This window comes from Trichosurus vulpecula, chromosome 6, assembly GCF_011100635.1.
Source record: "Trichosurus vulpecula isolate mTriVul1 chromosome 6, mTriVul1.pri, whole genome shotgun sequence".
Classification (NCBI taxonomy): domain Eukaryota; kingdom Metazoa; phylum Chordata; class Mammalia; order Diprotodontia; family Phalangeridae; genus Trichosurus; species Trichosurus vulpecula.
In genome coordinates, this window is record NC_050578.1 from 83,521,858 (window position 1) to 83,543,452 (window position 21,595).

General features: G+C 38.4%; 1 protein-coding gene across 1 annotated transcript; it reads left to right on the plus strand.

The window, feature by feature from the left end:
- Positions 1 to 370: 370 nt before the first annotated feature.
- LOC118852613 (mitochondrial uncoupling protein 4-like) lies at positions 371 to 3,444 on the plus strand. The gene has a single exon (XM_036762268.1). The coding sequence runs from the start codon at positions 531 to 533 to the stop codon at positions 1,497 to 1,499; it is 969 nt and encodes a 322-aa protein (XP_036618163.1). The 5' UTR covers positions 371 to 530; the 3' UTR covers positions 1,500 to 3,444.
- The last annotated feature ends 18,151 nt before the right edge of the window (positions 3,445 to 21,595 follow it).

Here is a 21,595-nt window from a genome sequence, read left to right on the forward strand (position 1 = left end):
TAAATGGGTGCTGTGCTTTGTCAAAAGGGTTTTTTTCATCTGTTGAAATAATTGTAGGCTTTTTATTATTTTGTTTTCAATATGATTATGCTGATTGTTTTCTTAATATTGAACTATTATATCTCTGTTATAAATACAACTTCTTTGGTGAATCTTTCTTCTATTTAAATTTTTAAATTTATATTTATTGATGATACTGGTTTATAGTTCTCCTTTGCTTTATTCTTTGGTTTAGGTTTTAGGATTATATTTTTATTATAAGAGAACCTAGTAGGGTGATTTCCTTCTCAATTTTTACAGATTGGTTCTTTGTTCCAAGCCAGGCGAAGAGAGCTGACAGGGAGGACAGGCAGGTGGCAGGCAGGCTCCCCTCGGGGGATCGTTGGGCGGACTTCTCGGGGGATCGTTGGCCTGAGCTCCGCGGGAGATGGTTCTGACCCGGCAGCTCGCTGTTTGAGATAGGGCTGCCCACCGTTGGGAGACAAGCCGTCAGGTAAGAGAAGAGGGGTTTAAGCTTGACTTGTTGCTGAATGTCCCGCCAGGTGGAGGAAGAGAGAAGTTTGGCACTCGCTCAGAGATGGCCCAAAACAAGCACATTCATACTGTCCTCCTTCGCGTCTATCGTGGCCGAGGTAGCAACCTTTCCCCTTGAACTCACAAAAACTCGACTCCAAATCCAAGGAGAAGCTGCACTTAACTGTAACCGTTTTTTCAAAGACAGAACCCCCTACCGGGGCATGATAAAAACAACCATTGGCATCATACAGGAAGAAGGCTTTCTAAAACTTTGGCAAGGAGGAATACCTGCCGTTTATAGACAAATAGTGTATTCTGGGTTCCGAATGGTCATCTATGAATATCTTCGTGACTCTGTTTTTGGGAAATCCGAAGATAACAAATATCCTCTTTGGCAGTCAGTCATAGGAGGAACACTGTCTGGTGCATTAGCTCAGTTTTTTTCTACCCCTGCTGATCTAGTGAAGATTCAAATGCAGATGGAAGGAGTAAGGAAACTTCAAGGAAAGCCTTTACGATATCGTGGTGTGCATCATGCCTTTCTCAAAATCTTGAAAGAGGGAGGAGTGCGTGGCCTTTGGATAGGAGGGGTGCCAAACGTCCAGAGAGCTGCCTTGGTGAACATGGGAGATTTAGTCACTTATGATTCAGTGAAGCGCTTGTTATTACTGAACACATCACTTGAAGACAATATAATGACTCATAGTTTGGCAAGTATATGTTCTGGATTTGTAGCTTGTCTTCTGGGAACACCAGCTGATGTCATCAAAAGCCGAGTGATGAATCAACCAATAGATGAAAAAGGAAAGGGACTGGTGTATAAATCCTCAACTGACTGCTTGATTCAGAGTGTAAAAGGTGAAGGATTTCTGAGTCTATATAAAGGCTTTTTACCAGGTTGGCTGCGAATGATGCCTTGGTCAATGGTATTCTGGCTTACTTATGAAAAAATCAGACAGATGAGTGGAGTAGATCCATTTTAAGACTTTAAAAAAATATACATTCAACATCATTAAAATGTGGGTATTCATAGAGTGTACCTCATGCTATTACCGCCATTTCAGGAAGACACTATTTCATCAAGAATGTACTTTGTTCGGTGGCAGCCCTATTTTCCTTCTCAAGATCCAAGTATCCTTGGCCCCTTCTCTTGCTCCAGGAAAGGCTCTATGTATATAAGAGTGTTACCTATTGAGCTCCAATCCAACATTTTCTAAAGAATCTGATCCTGGATCCTGACCACCCTACAACCTCGGATCTAGTCTCTGGGACAGTCAGTTGGATGCTACAAGGCAGCTTCAAGGAGTCCCAGTCAAGCAGCTGCTCAGACAGAACATGAAAGAAAGCATATGTCTCTCTCAAAATATGCACAGCCAGGGAAGTCAGTCTTCTCAGCAATTAAAGTGTGAAAATGCACTTAAAAATGAGATGAATGAAAAAGGTGATGAATAGAGATGCTGAGTTTCTTAAATGTAGGATGGAGTTGATGAATCTCTCCTAGAAGAAAGATAAGGATGAAAACTGAGTCTACTATTACTTCAACAACAAATAGATCTGCCTTAAATAGCCGAAATTCCAAGACAAAGAAGTTAATGAATTGTAGTACCTGGAGAAAGAGCAAACACAGAAAAGCAATCTTGGGGAAAACAGATAAAGGGCCACCCTGGCATATGTCCTATTTAAATTTTTAACTATTCTATAGCTCTAAGACCTTTTATTCTTTATGGTTAATTACTGAATTTTTACATGTTAACTAAAGCTTATCTGTATATGTTTTTTTTTTCTCCTTCTGCTCTGATCAGCCCTTCAGAGGTATTTACAAACTGAGGCTGCTACTGGAAATAAGTCAAAGTTGGCATGCTTCCTTCTTTCTATTAACCTCTACTCAGAGATACCATACATTACTAAAAAAAAGTTAGCTATCATTCTAAGCTAGGGTCTCATAATTTGACCAGGTCATTTACTCTTATAAAATAGTAAATTGGTCTTTGTTCATGGCTAATAACCCACAATGGCATACTCTCTTTTTCAGTTTATTTTTTCTGACCTATGTAATGCTCTTTTACCCATTGCTCCTTAAGGAAGTAACATCATTACCATGGAACAAAATAAAACCTAAAATGAGATCAGAGTCACAGCTCTGGCCTTGTTATGATGTAAGCACCTGAGCCAACCAGCCATAATGAGACTGACCACCTTGGAGATCATAGGATCAGTTAAACACTAAAAGATTTACCAATAATGTAATGATAGCATTTATGTGTATTTAGTGCCTTTTTACCGAAGTCCTACCTATTGTCCTGGGGTTTCCAAATTTATGCCTCTTGGGGTTTTCTAGTAGTATACAGTCAGTTGCAGAAAGAGTACTTTTCTTTCTTTAGACTTTTAGATGACCTAAATTTTCATGGCTTTTGTCACAATTTATTCAAATGAATTAGGTTAAAATATTTAACAAAATGTGCATATAAATTCTTAAGTGTCTGAACCTGAATAGTTGGGTATTTTAACTCTTTTTGACTTGTGACTTCTTAAGTCAAAACCAAATGAGAACCAAAAAATTTAGTCAGCTTTGTTCTTTGGTCACCAAGAATTAATAGTGATGTTTAGTGTCTATCTCTAACATATAGATGATTCACAGTAAATCAAAGTGACCACACTTTTTATTGTCTTGCCCATGTTCATTTAGACATAAACAAATTGGGGCTCCTTTTATCCCTCACAATCTCACATTTTTACTGTCATGGTACATAATAGCAAGTGTTCAGAGTTATCTATCATCCTTCATATTTTTATTTTAAATCCATTTTAATTTCTTCTCCAACTTGGTAAATTGTAATAAATCTTTTTCTTAAATATAGTTCTCTTTTAACATGGATTCACTTCTGTAGCTTCCAATAGTCAAATAAATGAAATTTCTTAAATCTTCCTGTTGATAAAATAATGTTTTTACCTTCTTCAGATATTTGATATGCTTGTATTCTGTCTTTCCATTTAATTGCAAGCCCCTTGAGGGTGGGAACTGGTCCTTGTTTTTTTTTTTTAATATTTCTGTCATCCTTATTATATCTTCCAAATAGCTCTGCAGTTGGAAATGTTCAACAGATATTATTGGCTAGTTAGTTAAAACTCAACTATTTGGTGTTCCCTGATTCAGGAATTTGTGATAATTCTGTCAGGCTAGGCTGAATTGTCAAGCAGCCAAACTGTATAGAAACTGTGGGATAATGGGCATAGCTGAGCAAATCCAAAATAAGATGCAAATGGGAATGTTTAAATTACAGAAAAAATTTCAAACACCTTTAGGATGCATCCATTTATAGCTAAGAGGCAAATTACCAACCATTAATATGTTTCCATCTCCCCAGAAATTCTTCTAGAACATCTTACCCAATTGCTTTACGGATCTGAGATAAAAAAAGAACTTTTGAAAAATGAGGCATTATTCAAATTCTTCATTAATTCAGGCAGTTCTTGACACCATTTGGCCTAAATCTGTAAGGTCCTAGGTAAATACTACAAGGCTGAATTTTCAGTCTTTTATGTTCCCTTAGGAACCTTGATTTGTTACAACTAAAAAGCACTTCATAGTGAAATAATAATTAGAATTTGGGGAGATACCTCTTCTATTTTTCCTTCTCCTGAAATTTAAGTTTAATTTGTTCTCATTCATTTCTTGATGTGAGGAAAATGATCATTTGATAAAGAGATAATTTTTTTTTCAAATGCAGGTCAAATATTTCAATTGGTTACCGTGCCTTATGTGTACAGTTAGAATGCTAGATCTTTTGCTCTTGTGTTCAAGTTTCATTTTCTCTCTCTAAATATAATGGCTTTTATGATGTTAATCACATTCTTATTCCAGTGTGTTTAATGTCTCAGGAAGTTTAGCAGTTAACATACCCATGCAGTGAGAATCATACTTTATTTTTCTGCTTGTTTCAAACAAAACTAAATTATAATTCCAAAAAGAGAGAATAATTTGTATAGTACTGGAACTTTGAGTGTCCTTTAAAAGTTTGATAGAACTCTCCTGTGGATCCATTATGATCCTCAGTCCTCTAGCTGAGTTCTGTTGTAGAAAAGCACTACCATACTGCTGTCCTATTCAGAGAAAGCTTCTGCATTTTTTGTTTTCTATAGCCCTAGGAGGTAGGAGGGGTAGCACTGAGTTCTGTAAAAGGCCTATGATGCAGCCCTGCCTGAACAGTAATAGAAGGGATGCTGAGTGAACATATTAAGATTTGGGGTTACCCTTCTCCACTATTTATCAGGCATTTTTTTACCTTGCTTGAGTTCTTGGTGCCCTTAGATACAGCTGAAATCGGTTTATTTATTGAGCATAATTTGTATTTTCAAGAAATGAGGGGTCATGAGGATTATAGAAAATGATTCATCCTCCATTTTGATGGTCTCATGACTCAGAAGTCAGTATTTATACCTTAAAGAAAAACACTTCAAAATTTTAAATTCTCTTTCTTCTCTCTTCTTCTCTTCTTTTCTCTCTCTCTCCCTCTCTCTCTTTCTCTCTCAGACACACACACACACACACACACACACACACACACACACAGAGAGAAATAAGTGCTTTTGTCCCCCTTGGAGACAGAGATTCAAGGGAACAAAGGATAGAGAAGAGAAATCAAGATAGTATTGTATGATCAAAGATTTAGAATTGTAAAGGATCTTAGAAACCATCTGGTCCAAACTTATTTTGCAGAAACTGAGGCACAGAAAGCCTTTACTTATTAGACCAACGGCTGCTGCTGCTCCCCCTTACTACATATCATGGAGACTATATGGACTAGAATATTGGTGGCTGCTGTTGCTGAAAAGGACCAAGTGCCTCTAAGGTCCTACACCACAAAGTTACTTCTTCAATAGCCAAGACTAGAATTCTAAGTGACCACCAGGACAATATCGTTCTCACTTGCCTTCTTTAATGAAGCTACACTTAAACACTATTAACTCCACCTGGATTCATCCCCCCAATGGTTATCAATTTCTCATCTCCTCTTACCCTCTACAGTCCTGAGATACTGAATTTCCCCCAAGCCATCTCCAGTCATTCTGATCTATATCTTGCCACTGGACTCACATGGCTCCAGAGGAGAAAATGAGGCTAGTGACTACCTTGCATAGCCCTCCCTCACTTAAATCCAATTCACTTGCAAGTCACGGCATCATCTTCCTGTTGTCATGGTCCTCTTTGAGAATGAAGGACAAAAAAACAACATCCCTCTAAATCCAAGCTTCTGCCCTTATAATTCTTTAACATATGTCTTGATATTCCTCCCTAAAATTCCCTACCCCCCCGTTCTACAATCTGTTCAGCACCCATACCCTACTCCTCCACACCATCTCAGCTATACCCCAAAATGATGACTCTCCTGCTTGCTATCACCCATAAGTGATCCACCTCCATGATTAAGAATTTAGATGTCCTTTTACCCATTCATAATCTCCTATCATTTCCTTACTATCTTGCTTATCCCAAACATAGTCTTCATCCTCACTTTTTTGCAAGCTCTTTAATTCTTGGTATTTCACCAGGCCGTCATCCTTTTAATTGAATTTGCTCTCTTCTATTATCAATCTCCCTTAATGAATCAGTTCAATTTCTTGTTCTTCTTCACTCTTGGATTCCTTGTTCTCTTGTCCTATCACTGCTACTTTACCAAACCTAGTTCTGGACTACTCTCACCATCTATCTTCTCCACTCCTATTCATGTGCTGCTATATAGAGATGGAAAAAAATTCTGTAAATATGCTGACTAAATATACTACAAATTTATGTTGGATTGTATCAGCTGGGCCCTACCTATATCAGGGTAATTATTTTACTCCTCTCTGATTCTGAATTGTCCTCCCTACATCAGCTGTTCTATACCTCTTCTTTTCCTTTCCACTCTCTTAGCTGAGGATCATGAGTATGAGGTCACCCCCTAATACTTTACCCAACAAAAATTAAGACTGCTCCCCACAAACTCTTCTCCTACTTTCTTTATCATTTGACAATTCCCTGACATCATCTCCTTACATCTTTGCCTTTAGTGTCTAATGAAAAGTTAGCCCCGGTTTGCTAGGCCCGCAGAACAGCTCCAGACTACACCAAACTGGAGCAGCAGTAGAACCCAGACAGTGCTCCAGTGGGTTCTGGAGCACTGGGCATGCAAAATGTGGGAGCAGGAGCAGGCCCAGGGCAGAAGTACCAGCTACAGCAGTGATGCCCAGGCCTCTCAGCCCAGAATGGGAGTCTGTCAGAGCTACAGGAGACACCAGTACAGAGCTTGCAGCTGCTGCCCCAGCTACTCCTGAGGCCTCCGGCCCACAGCCTAAGGTTTGAAACTTGCCTTCTTGAATTTCTGGGAGCCATGATGTCCAGGTAAAATGGCTTTCATCCCTCCCTTCCTCACCCAGATAGTACTACCCTGGGAGAAACCCTGGAATTGAGGAGCCAGAAGTGGGTCTACAGAAACCTTTTAACTTGGGAAGTTGGGGAGAAGGCCCTTCTTGTGGTGGCAGAAGGAGACAAGCACAGGAAGAAAGGTGTCCCAGCAGGCCCCACCTCAGCAGAAAAGTGGGAGCTCCTGCACCCCAGGAGGGTGGAGCCAGCAAGGGTCAACAACAGGAACCCAGACTGCCTTCACACATCCAAGGGAAGTGGCAGACACCAGCACAGACAATGGCTGAGTCCCCCCATGCTGTAGCAGAGCTCTAGGGGAAAAGGAGAAATCCAGCAGCCAGACCATCCCCTCCCCCACACCTCACAAAACCAGAGGCCACAGCGCACAAAGCCAATGAGCAGGCCCACAGTTCCCAGCACAAGAAGTTTGGGACAGAGCCCCCTGAGCCCCAGAAGCAGAGATCCACTTTAGAAGCAGGGGAAAAAAAAACACCATAAAAAACAGACTAGAAAAACAAAGACTATTGATTCCTGTTATGGAGAGAGGGAAGATCAAAATACCAATTCAGAAGATGACAGCATTGACACTATACCTACATCTGAAACCTCAAAAAGGAATGTGAACTGGTCTTCAGCCCAAAAAGCATTCCTGGAAGAACTCAAGGAGGACTTTAAAAACCAAATTAGAGAGGTAAAAGAAAAAAAATGGAAAAAATGGGAAAAAAATTCACTGATGAGAACAAATCTTTAAAAAGTAAAATTGGTGAAATGATTTAAGGAGGTTCAGAATATAACTGGAGAGGATGTCTCATTGAAAAGTAAAATTAACCAAATGGAAAATGAGGTACAGAAGCTAAATGAAGAAAACAGTACATTAAAAATTAGAATCGGGCAAGTAGAAGCTAATGACTCTATGAGACATCAAGAATTAGTCAAACAAAATCTAAAAAATGAAAAAAAAAACAGAAGAAAATGTGAGATACCTGATTGGAAAAACAACAGACCTGGAAAATAGATCCAAGAGAGATAATCTAAGAATTATTGGTCTACCTGAAAGCCATGATGAAAAAAAAAGTCTGGATGATATCTTCCAAGAAATCATGAAGGAAAATGTCCCTAATGTCCTAGAACTAGAAGGTAAAATAGTCATCAAAAGAATCCAACAATCACCCCCTGAAAGAGAACCCAAATTGAAAACTCTAAGGGATATTGTAGCCAAATTCCAGAATTGTGAGGTCAAGGAGAAAATACTGCAAGCAGTCAGAAAGAAACAATTCAACTATCGTGGAACTACAGTCAGGATCACCCAGGATTTTGCAGCTTATACAATAAAAGAAAGGAGGAATTGGAATATGATATTCTGAAAGGCCAAGGAGCTTGGACTACAACCAAGGATCAACTACCCAATGAAACTGTACATAATGTTTCAGGCAAGGACATGGACATTCAATGAAATAAGGGAATTCCAGACCTTTCTGATGAAAAGGCCAGGTTTCAATGGAAAATTTGATCTTCAAATACAAAACTCAAGAGAGACATAAAAAGGTAAACAGAGGGGAAAAATGATGTTATTCAATAAGGGAAAATTGTTTCCATCCTTATATAGGATTACATTGATTTATATATGTTATATATATGTCAACCTTGAGAATGGTACAGTTATTACAACAATTGAAAGGGATATACATAGACTGAATGTCAGGATAAAGTAACTGATGGGGCAGTAAAAACATAATTAAGTGGTGCAAAGGGATTGTTCTGGGAGAAGAAGTACGGAGGAGGTAGAAAAGGGTAAATTATGCCACGTGAAGAGGCACAAAAACATAGAGGGAAAGAAGGGAGGGAGAAGAACAGTATTTGAGCTTTATTCTCATCAGATTTGGTTCAAGGAGGCAACAACATACTCTGATAAGTACAGAAATCAAATTTGTCCTTCAGACAGTAGGAGGGGAAGAGGGGAATGAAAAAAGTGGGGTGGATAAGAGGGAGGGAAGAAGTAGCAAGGGGAAAAGGGTAAGATAAGGGAAGGCTGTCATTTGGGAAGGAAAATTGAGGAAGATAGTGGTCAAAAGCAAAACTCTTCTGAAGAGTGGAAGGGAAAAGGGAGAAATAAAAGCATGAATGGGGGGGAAATAGGATGGAGAAAAAGACAGATAGTAATCATAACTGTGAATGTGAATGGGATGAACTCTCCCATAAAAAGGTGAGGGATAGCAGAATGGATTAAAAACCATAATCCTACAATATGTTGTTTACAAGAAACACATTTGAAACAGGGGGATACACATAGGGTAAAGTTAAAAGGATGGAGCAGAATATATTATGCTTCAGCTAAAGTAAAAAAAAAAGCAGAGGTAGCAATCCTAGGATCTCAGACAAAGCAAATGCAAAGATAGATCTAATTAAGAGATAAGAAAGGCCACTACATCCGGCTAAAAGGCAACATTGACAATGAAGCAATATCATTACTTAACATATGTATACACCAAGTATTATAGCATACAATTTTTTAGAGGAGAAGTTAAGGGAGTTACAGGAAGAAATACACAGAAAAGCCATACTAGTGGGGGACCTCAAATTTCCCCTCTCTGAACTTGATAAATCCAACCTCAAAATAAACAAGAAACAAGTTAAGGAGGTGAATAGAATTTTAGAAAAGATAGATATGATAGAACTCTGGAGAAAACTGAATGGGGATAAACAGGAATATACCTTTTTTTTCTCAGTGGCACATGGTATACTCAAAAATTGACCATGTACTAGGGCATAAAAACCTCACAGTCCAGTGCAGAAAGGCAGAAGTAGTCAATGTACCCTTTTCAGATCATGATGCAATTAAACTTATTTGTAATAAAAGACTATGAAAAGATAAACTAAAAATTAATTGGAAACTAAATGATCTAATCCTAAAGAATGAGTGGGTCTAAGAACAAATCATAGAAACAATAACTTCATTCAAGAGCATGACAATAATGAGACAACATAACAAAACTTATGGGATGCAACAAAAGCAGTTCTTAGGGGAAGTTTTATATCTCTAAATGCTTACATGAATAAAGTAGATAAAAAGGAGATCAATGAATTGGGCATGCAACTGAAAAAGCTAGAAAAAGAACAAATTGAAAATTCACAATTAAATTACAAATTAGAAATACTGAAAACCAAAGGAAAGATTAATAAAATTGAAATCAAGAAAACTATAAAACTAATAAAAAAAACTAAGAGGTGGTTTTATGAAAAAACCAATATAATCAATAAACATTTGGTCAATTTGATTTTAAAAAAAGAAAGAAGAAAACCAAATTACTAGTATCAAAAATGAAAAAGGTGAATTCACCTCCAATGAAGAGGAAATTAAAACAATAATTAGGAATTATTTTGCCCAGTTGTATGCCCATAAATGTGACAACCTGAGAAAAATGGATAAATATTTACAAAAATATAAATTGCTCAGGTTAACAGAAGAGAAAATAAAATACCTAAATAACCCCATCTCAGAAAAAGAAATTGAGCAAACCATCAATGAACTTCCTAGGAAAAAATCTCCAGGGCCAGATGGTTTTACATGTGAATTCTATCAAACATTTAAAGAACAATTAATTCCCATACTTTATAGACTATTTGGGAAAATAGGCAAAGAAAGAGTCCTACCAAATTTTTTTTTTATGACACAAGTATGGTACTAATACCTAAACTAGAAAGAATCAAAACAGAGAAAAAAAAATTATAGACCAATTTCCCTAATGAATATTGATGCAAACATTTTAAATAAAGTATTAGCAAAAAATTGTAGCAACTTATCACAAGAATAATATACTCTGACCAGGTAGGATTTATTCCAGGTATACAAAGTTGGTTCAATATTAGGAAAACTATCATCATAATTGATCATATCAACCAAAAAACTAGTAGAAACCATATGATTATCTCAATAGATGCAGAAAAAGCTTTTGACAAAATACAACACCCATTCTTATTAAAAACACTAGAAAGTCTTCCTTAAAATTATAAGTAACATCTACCTAAAGCCATCAGCAAGCATTATATGTAATGGGGATAAACTAGATCCATTCTCAATTAGATCAGGGGTGAAACAAGGATGTCCATTATCACTCCTATTATTCAATTTGGTGCTAGAAATGTTAGCTTTAGCAATAAGAGAGGAAAAAGAAATTGAAAGAATTAGAACAGGCAAAGAAGAAACTAAGTTATTACTCTTTGCAGATGATATGATGATTTACTTAGAGAATCCTAGAGAATCAAGTGAAAAAACTACTTGAAATAATAAAAAAAACTTCAGCAAAGTTGCAGGATATAAAATAAACCCACACAAATCCTCGGAATTCCTATATATTACTAACAAAGCCCAATAGCAAGAATAGAAAGACAAATTCCATTTAAAGTTACTGTAGACACTATAAAATATTTGGGAGTCTACCTGCCAAGATAAATGCAGGTCCCACGTGAACATAATTACAAAATACTTTTCACACAAGTAAAATCAGACCTAAATAAATAGAAAAAATCAACTGTTCACAGTTAGGCTGAGCTAATATAATCGAAATGACAATTTTACCTAAATTAATTTACTTATTCAGTACCATAGCAATTAAACTACCAAAAAATTATTTTACAGAGCTGGATAAAATAATAACAAAATTCATCTGGAAGAACAAAAGGTCCAGAATATCAAGGGAATTAATGAAAAGAAATGCTAGGGAAGGTGGCCTATCCATACCAGATATTAAACTGTACTATAAAGCAGGAGTCATCAAAACTACTTGGTACTGGCTAAGAAGCAGAGTGGTGGATCAGTGGAATAGGTTAGGTACACAAGTTGCAGTAGTCAATGACTATAGCAATCTAATCTTTGATAGACCCAAAGAATCCAGCTTCTGGGCTAAGAATTCATTATTTCACAAAAACTGCTGGGAAAATTAGAAAGTGGTATGGCAGAAACTGGGCATAGACCAATATCTTACACTATATACCAAAATAAAGCCAAACTGGGTTCATGATTTAAGAATAAAGGCTGATTACTATAAGCAATTTGGGAGGGAAAGGAATACCTGTCAGATTTATGGGAAAGGGAAGAATTCATAACACAGCAAAAGGTAGTGTTACAAATTGCAAAATGTATAATTTTGATTATGTTAAATTGAAAAGTTTAGTATAAACAGTGCAAATGCAACAATTATTAGGAGGGAAGCGGAAAATTGGGAGAAAATTTTTACCACCAGTGTCTCTGACAAAGGCCTCACATCTAAAATATACAGAGAACTGAGACAAATTTATAGGAATACAAGTCATTCCCCAACTGAGAAATGGTGAAAGAATATGAACAGGCATTCTTCAGAGGAAGACATTAAAGATATCTATAGTCATATGAAAAAATGCTCTAAATCACTATTGATTAGAGAAATGCAAATCAAAACAACTCTTAGGTACCACATCTCTCCTATCAGATTGGCTAACATGACAAAACTGGATAACATGATAAATACTAGAGAGGATATGGGAAAACTGGAACACTGTTACATTGTTGGTGGAGTTGTGAACTGATCTAGCCATTCTGGAGAGCAATTTGGAACTATGCCCAAAGGGCTATAAAAATGTGCATACCCTTTGACCCAGCAATACCAATTCTATGACTATATCCCAAAGAGTTCATACAAGTGGGAAAGGAACCCATATGCCACCAGCAGCTGTGGTGCCAAAATGGCTGGAGATGGCCGAATGCTGCGGAGAGTGAAAAGAAAAACATGGGCCAGGTGGAAGACTAAAGAACAGCTCCATTTATTTCACTGAGGGACAGGGCTTATATACCTTTTAGGTAAGCAGAATCAACAAATCCACATGTGAGGCGTTTGCTTAACGCATGACTTCCTTGTGCTTTTGTTCCCCTTTTGCCATAAACAATATTGTGTTAATAGCCCACAGGTGGTATTTAGCATGTGTGTGCCGTGGGGGTTTTTGAGAGAGGACATGTGTAGTGAGGAGGCTTGAAGAGCCTTCATCCTGAGCAGCACATGCATGCCGGGGGAGGGATGGAGAGCCCACATGCCGAGCTATCAGCCCATGGGCAAGAACAGGCCTCTCGCCTGCATCTCATCCCAGAATGGACTTTCTCAGAGCTGGCACTCTACATCACCCCCCTATTAATTAAGATGGAGCTTAAGCTAATGATGAGTCAAATAATGACTCATAGAAGATAGGGCCTTATGAGACACAATAGTGTTAGGAAGGCAAACAAGCGAAGAAAGTGGCAACGAATGCTGCTTAATGGGTTGACTTGTTTAGGAGTTATAATAACTCATTGGTGATGCCTTCAGGATCAATTCCTGGGGCTTTGCTGTGTTCAATTAGGTGGGTGATAAATTCTAAGTCACATATATCTCGTGTCACATTATGATTATGTCATAAATTTGTAGATACAAAGAAATAGGTATATGAGAGATAAGCTTGTACATAGTAATCCCCTTTTAAGTAAATATGGGAAGGACTGATTGATGCACTGACAAATCAAAAGGGGCAGTCCCCTTTATGAACATAGATACAGAAAGTCAAAAAGCAATTGGCTCTTTAAGATTCTCTTATACAGCTGTCTGTCAAGGAACATTGTCAGTGAAATCCTCTGGTCCTTAGCATCTACTCCAGCCATCTTCAGCACTGCATCACAGCATCTTCTTTTTCTTCTCTTCCTGTAGGAACCAGCTTTCTGTCCATACTCCTACAAGAGAAATCTTAGCACAATGCATAACATTCTCACATTGCTTAAGGAATATTTACAAAGTGAGCCCTAAGTGGCTCGCATGCATTTCTACCGTTGTTTATAAAGCTTTACTAAGTTGGTAATAACAAAGTTTCTAGTTACTGCAGAATTCCTAGATGTCACAAAGTTTCCTAGTCAAAAAGGTGCTGTAATAGAATTTCACATTGGTAACAGTAGGACATCTTAAGGTGAGTCTTAAGTAGGTTGTATAATTTTTTGCACATGTTCTAGTTCTAGATAAAAATATTATTAGGTTGCCCAGCAGGATAACACAAAAGAGCTCATCAGACCTCCACCTGTTAACAGTATAGGATCACATTCCCTCTGAGTAGCTTGTGGCATTTCTCTCAGATACTGATTTAATGCAGCACTGATCACAGACTTTCAATAAGCAATAAAGATTTGCCAGGACTCACATACATATAAGGGATTTAATTAAACATGTTTCCTTCTCAAATTTAAACTTGTCCTGGTGTAAAAGCCAATCAGAATCTTTTCTATCTATTGTCTAATTTTTACTCAAGTAAATTTTACTTTTGTGTTCACTCCTTAAAAACTTTTTGAGAGTGAGAACTTTGAATTTGCCAGTCAAAATCAGTGGGCCCTTCTCCTTGTACTGGGAGACTCAAAGTGTCTCTTTTTGAGATCTGTGCATTTTCCTAATTTGCCTTAGTGCCAAATAGTATACCAAATTCTGAACACATCTCACTTAAATTTGAAGGAAGTTTCCTGCTTTCTTTCTTATCTCTCTTCACATTCCAAATTGGCCAGATTTGGAATGAAAGGAGAAAGAAAGAGCATTTTTTCCAACTACTTCCCCAAAGTTTCAAACCTTATTTCTTTCTAATTTTGACCTGATACTTCTCCAACTTGCTTTTTTTCCATAAAAAAATAAAATAAACAAGAAAACATTTCTCTCTAGAGATACTGGACATTACAGAGTGTCAGACTCCACACAGAAACATAGATACAGAACACAGACACAGAGACAAGAAACACAGATAATTTTTTGAATCCTATACACAGATTGCTTGGCCCTCAGGAATTTAATGGAGGCCAGGTGCCATGCTTCATTGGGGTCTTGGAGACCCTTCTTTTTATCTTGGCCCTCAGGAATGTAACAGAGGCCAGGTGCCATGCTTTATTGGGGTCTTGAAGACCCTACTTTTTAAGATGACCTGGGGCAAATCCCTGACCGCAGGGGAAATGTGCCCATCTCTGCTGTCTCTAAAAATTCTTGTAATTTGGGTAGTTGTTATTAAGAGACCTCTTTCCCTTACTAGTTTCTTTAGAACTTTCATATAGTATTCTCGGTCTCTTTTTCCCGATTGCGTTTGCCCCATCTCTCTAAATCCCTGTATAAACCTGGTGATTACCTTAGAATAGGAAAGTGAAAGTAAAGGAGAGGAAAGATTATCGCCCTCCCATCTCCTTAATCCCCCTATAAGCCTGGTGGAAAAAAAAGAAAGTGAAAAGGAAAATGAAAGTTTACTGCCCTTATACCTTAATCGAGTGTGTATGTCCACCAGAGCCTCCTTTTTTTTCTTCTAGGGCATCTTTACCAAGGGAAACTCAACTCTTTCAGAGTCTCTGTCCTCCCAACCTCTCTGCTTCAAGTTTGTCTGTGTTTGCTCCGAGAGTTCCCCTCTCATTTTGTAGCAAAACTATGACTAATGTCTCTTCCTTTGACTTCAATAAACTATCGGAAAATCTGTCAAAAAAAAGAAAAGTTGGCCTTTTGCCTTACCAGGTCAACCCCTCTACATGCACACTTGAACCTATATCCTCATATTTTCTCCAACCGATTTCCTTCACTATCCTCATTCTCTTTCTAATCTAACCTACTACACTGGTTTCTTCCCTCATGCCAACAGACATGCTCATGTTTCCCTCATCTACAAAATCCCCCCAAAACCTTGACTAGATGCTACAATCCCAGCTAACTAGTTACATCTTATACCTCTTCTTTCTCAGCCAAACTCTTAGACCAAGCTATCAATCCACTTTACCTCAACTTCTCATCTTAAACTCCTGAAATCTAGCTTCTAATTTCATCTATCAAATGAAACTCCTCTCGGCAAAGTTACCAATGATCTAGTAACTACCAAATCTAATGACTTTTGAGAATGAGAATGTTCAATTTTCATCCTGCTTGACTTGTTTGATACATTTTGTTGACCCCATTCTGAATAGTCTCTTGGATTTTATGATGGTTCTTTCTCATGGTTTTCCTCCTTCCTGTTTCACCATTCCTTTTCAGTGCCCTTTGCCGATCCTCTCTTGTCATGCCCACTAACTTTGGATATGCCCCCAAGCAAATATCCTGGACACATACTTTTTCTCTTTATAAATTCTCTCTTGGTGATCTTATCAGCTCATATTGGTTACCTTATTTCTATGCAGATTTAACCTCCAAGATCAATCTATCTATCTATCTATCTGTCTATCTATCTATCCAAAATCTCTGGAACTCTAGTCCTACATAACCAATGGACTACTAAATATTTCAAACTAGATGTCTCATAGGTATCTTAAACTCTCCCCTTGCATATTCCCAAACTCATTCCTCTTCAAAACATATCTGTCCTTGTCAAACTTCTGTAGAACCAGCAGTGGCTTTTTCCCCTGGCCTGAATCCAGCTCCAAAGTTATATACAGTTCACAGTACCAACTAGTACTTCTTAACTGGGCTCACAGATGCCCAAAGTCATACCTCCTCCTGGTTATGCCTCTATAAGATATAGAGCTTCTCATTCTCACTTGGATGTGTAGACATCTATTGTCTTTCTGGGTTGGCTTGTTAACTCTAACCTGCCCTCACATAGGTTCCTAGAGAAGGAATACCACCAAGCAGTTCTAGGGAATTCTGTTTAAGGCAAGTATAATCTCCATTATTGCCATTCTATTTCTTGACCCTTACTGATGCATTTCTAGTTATACAATCAGCTGCTCACAATAACGATCTTTTTAGATATTAAACATAAACATATACTTAAAATAAGGCAAAAGAATTAATAATAATGTGATAGCTATTTATAAATTAAAGCAAATCAATAAATAATTATATTATAATTTATGCATAAACCTGAGTCATAGTAATCCACAAAGCATTGAGTATCTATGAAGAGTGGATATACACTTAAAGAAACCTACCAAGTAGACATGAGTGAAGAAAACTCATGTGTTCAGATTAACTCATAATTCTGGAATAGCAAACTTTGGGATCTCGTTTCTGCTTAGGAGCTATCCATAAAAGGCCCTTAATGAATGCACCTTCTGTAGTAAATAATTAAATACATGTTTCCACTATTAAGCTGAGTTAATTCAAGTTGTGCTTGACTAATATCTCACTAGGCAGATGTCTCAAACAAACTAATTGATTAGCTGATAACACTTCTCTCTTTTATCTTTCTAGGTTCAAACTACAAATGGATAAATTATATTTATTGCTCAATCATACAACAGTTCTCACTTACATATTTCCCATTTTGACCCACCTAATCATTGAACCCTAGTGAATTCTCCCATTCACTAGAGTATTTAATAGCTTGTCACTTTAAAAACTCAGCAATAACTGTCTCAGAACTTTGAGTTCAGGAGCAACTGCTTTAGCAAATGTAATCCCCTCAGAATTCTGAGCACAATTAACTCAGAAACAAACTTTAAAGGGACAGTACATTATATTAACATACTCCCAGGGATGAGTCAAGGGTGGAGTGAGAGGAGGAGGTACTCCTCAGGTGAAGGCAATTTCGGCAATGGGGGCGAGGGGGGGAGGATACCTTGGGAAGGGCTCTCTCAAGGAAAATGGAAAGTCCTGAGACAAGGAAGCCAACTTCCTTGCAAATCCTAGTGTTTCCGCAATCTGGCTAGCAGCTTCTGTGGGGGTGTAAGATCCACCCACAGCCAGCACCTGGAAAGCTGCCAACAGCACAGGTTCTTTTTATCTGCTTAAGTAAGGAAAGCAAGGTGAAGGGGCTGACAAGTTTACTTTAATCCAGCATACAGACAGCGTTCACTTAGTTCAGGGGAAAAATCCAGCACCCTGAACTACAGAACAAAATACAAACAAATTACAAACATCAACAGACAGACCCAATACAGATTCATAGTTACCAACATCTAGGTTCAGCCTGGGAGCTCAGAACAAGGGCTGGCCCGGAGTCACACTTGCCACCACTGCTGTGGGAATGAGCTCCAAAGAACAGACAGCCATCCCATGGCCCTTACATCTTCCTCAGCGTCAGGGGTGAGCCACACATGTGACCCACCCACGAGACCCAGAATCATCACAAAGAGGCGGACCCAAACCCACACCGCCCAAAAGCCTCTGCTGTCCCAGACATGTAAACTAGGCCCTCCCCGGAGTTAGCCCCACCATGGGCCCCACCTTAGTTGCCAATCCACACCCACTAAGGTTTTACACCTAATAGAGGTTTGGGCCTGGGGCTTAGCACCTAGAAAGGCTCAATGAATTACTCAAAGGGAACAAAAACCAAACTATTCAAGGGCACCTGTTGAACCAAGTGCCAAGGAGCCCATTTTTGCTTACCAACACACCTAGTGAAAGCAGCAGGAATTAACTGCAGATATTCTTAAAAGTAGAGCCCCTGGACCAGAGGGCATAAAGGAAGAACTCCAGAAACAGTCTAACTCTGTCTCCAGGGGCTGTAGCAGAGCTCTAGCTGTGGGTAAAACCTGCTCCCCGTAAAACTGGTAGGAGGGAGATGGCAGTAGCTCCCCTGGAGGAGTCACTATCAAAGATGCAGCTGTAAGAATTCCCCAGACCTGATAATGGGCAGCTTCCTACAGCTTAAGAGGAGCTTCTTTGTTGGGAGAAACAATCCTAGGGCATTATATTAATGTAATTCAAAAGTATTAATGTGCTACTTTTTTCTTGTTTTATATGAGTTTTTTACTGACGTAATTATACATGAAGTTCGATAAAAGAATATTTTCTCTGTGCATTTCATTTCTAGCCATTATTATCATAGAATCTCATGATTATTATTAAAAGTAATTTTGTTGTATAGAAGAGAATAATGTTAAAATTATCTGCTCTGAGTATAAAATATGCTGTGTATAGCATTACTGTCTTATTTTCTCTCCATCCCAGTGATTCTGAAGTCCTAGTTGCTCATGAAAATCCCTTTTCATCAACCTAAGTTGTCCACTCATTCATTCCCATCAAGCTCAAGCCTATCTCCTGTATCAGCAAGGCAATAATCACAATATAGGTGATAATTGTCAAAATACCTAAGTGGTTCTGTATTGCAAAATATACAAGACTCGCCACATAGAAGGCAGAAGAAGTCAATCATTTATTCAGACACCAGAGGACTAGATCCCATAACCCATCCGCCCAATCCATCACAGCATGGAGCCTTGCCATCCCAAAACCATCCACAACCCTTCTGGGACCTTCTCAAAAAACTCACAGCCACCATATCACAGCTATCACATATCTGTTCTTTCTCTCAGCTCTGTTGTAGCTTTTCTCTCAGCATTTCCTGTGACGCAATTTCATTTTCCTCTCAGGAAGCTCCTCCCACCACATGGGACTTAGGCTTCCTGTGACATAAGCAGGTCACATGACCTATTAATGGGTGGGAAAGATCTTCAAATCTAAATTGCTATTACATTTGGCCCCAAGATATTTCTTATCCATTACGTAGGGCAATGGGAGTTTTGGGATAACTGGTCTCAACAGAACTTTACTCAACAATATAAAAGGGATTACACATTATAAGCATATAAAACAACGTCATCATTCCCCCTCAAATGAATGGGGCTCAGAATCTTGGGGTAAGGGGCAAAGGTCTCATTGTCCATAGCTTCTTCCTGCTGAAATTGGATGTAGAGATGTCCCTTCCCTAAGAGGTCAAGAGTCCCATTTGAGAGGTCAATTCTTTAGCAAGCTGGCATCCAGAATTTGGTTGATGCCAGGTCCAGGGATGAAACATCACAGTCATGGACAGGTCCAGAAATGCCATTTGAACAAATCAGAGGTGACATCTGGCTTAAGCAACCAGGCATCTACAGGTGGATGGTACTAAGCCTGCAGGAAACAAATCTCACAAACAAATTTAACAGATAAAAGTGAAAAAGAAACAAGGAAACAATCATAGCCTCATTCACAATAGCATACATGAGTGATACCATCTGGTAATCATTTTCTCATGGATAAACAACTGTTACAGTATTATACATGAGTCAAGATCTGTAGGATTTGTAGGGACAGTTCTCTATTCCATCTGCTATTAAGCCTCTTATCTCAGCACATTTTGTATAACTTATTAGTTGAAATACCATCTATTCTTCTAAAATCTACCCCTGTTCTCAATAGAGTAGCAAATATTTCTTTTCTTGTCACTCTATTCTGATGCTGAATCCACTGGATATTCACCCTTCTCTCTCAAGGAAATTTATCTTTTCCCTAGTCTCCTACGTCACTTCACTGAAATCTTATGCAGCACCTCTGAAAGACAGTTCCCTGCTTCTGCAATTAGCACAGTCAGAATTAGGTGTTTATAAGCGGGGGGGGAGCCATTTTAACTATCAAATTTCTATGAGAGACTCCCAAGGGAGTATCATAATAAACTTCAGCATTCCTCAACACAGTAGTCTTCATTACCTCCTCTTTTAACTTTCTCATAGAGTCCCTAGGGTCTATCTGCAATGGGCCACATAGAATCAGCCACATATTCTCTATTACAACCTGTTGCAGCTAAAGCTAACAGATTGGTTGTTTTGTTACTTCCTTGTAAATGATAATCCCTAAAAACTTGCTGTATAAAAGGAGTCTGACTAATACTTATGGATCTCATACAATCCACAGTATCTACAGATACTCCTGTGACCCCTTCATCACCGATTCTAACCATCCAAGATATTAACTATTCTTCCATTCTCTGGGTGAACCTATTCAAGATATCTGATTTTCTGCTGTGTAAAATCCTCCAACATCTCTCCAAACACTGTATTATTATCTTGGATTTCTTGACTCCTTCACTATATGGGGCACAGTGCTGTTTGAGGAGCCAGGTGTGATACCATATCATTCTCTGGCTCCATAGCAACATTTTGTGCCTCAGCTACTGATATTGTATCATCCTCTCTAGACTCTGTCCCCCTGTCACCATGGCAACCAGACTAGCTGCTAGACTCAACCTGGGCTGAACTGAAATGCACTCTTGACTTCCTCGGCTCCCTCTCTCTTCTAGCCAAGTTAACAGCAAAATCAGTAGATTCCTGAACAATAATCTGTTGTTTTACCACCTGAGATTCCACATTTTGCTGTGGTATTGAAATATTCTCATTTGGGCTAATTGTTTCAGTAACTGTTTGAGTCTGAACTATTTCTCTTAACAATCTGTCCCAGCTTTCATATGTAATATGATAAGCTGTGAGTAAAATCCAGCCTCGAATAGAGATTTCTGTTGGCAATTCTCTGCCTGGCTTCACTGTAATTTCTTGCAAACATCTTTCCAAATCTCTAGGTTCTCCCCCCTGTAGCTTCTGTTTCCAGTCCTCATACAAACCAGTGCCTTTAGACCATTCCCTTGCTAGGGAGGAATAAGTTACATCATCCCATCTTGGGATAACCATTTCTTCTTCTAAAGCCCTTCTACCTCCAAATAGAGATTTTATACCTTGTGATCCCATCCTCATCACCAAACGTATCAGCAAGGCAATCATCACAATATAGATGATAATTGTCGAAATGCCTATGTGGTTCTGTATTGCAAAATATACAAAATTCTCCACATAGAAGGTAGAAGAAGTAAACCATTTATTCAGACCCCAGAGGACTAGATCCCTTAAGCCGTCCACCCAATCCATCACAGTAGCAAAGAATTCAGTACACAACATCCCAGCATGGAGCCTCACCATCCCAAAACCAT

Excerpts from the sequence above, each read along its gene's own strand:
- LOC118852613 (XM_036762268.1), top strand. The coding sequence starts at position 531 with ATGTCCCGCCAGGTGGAGGAAGAGAGAAGTTTGGCACTCGCTCAGAGA.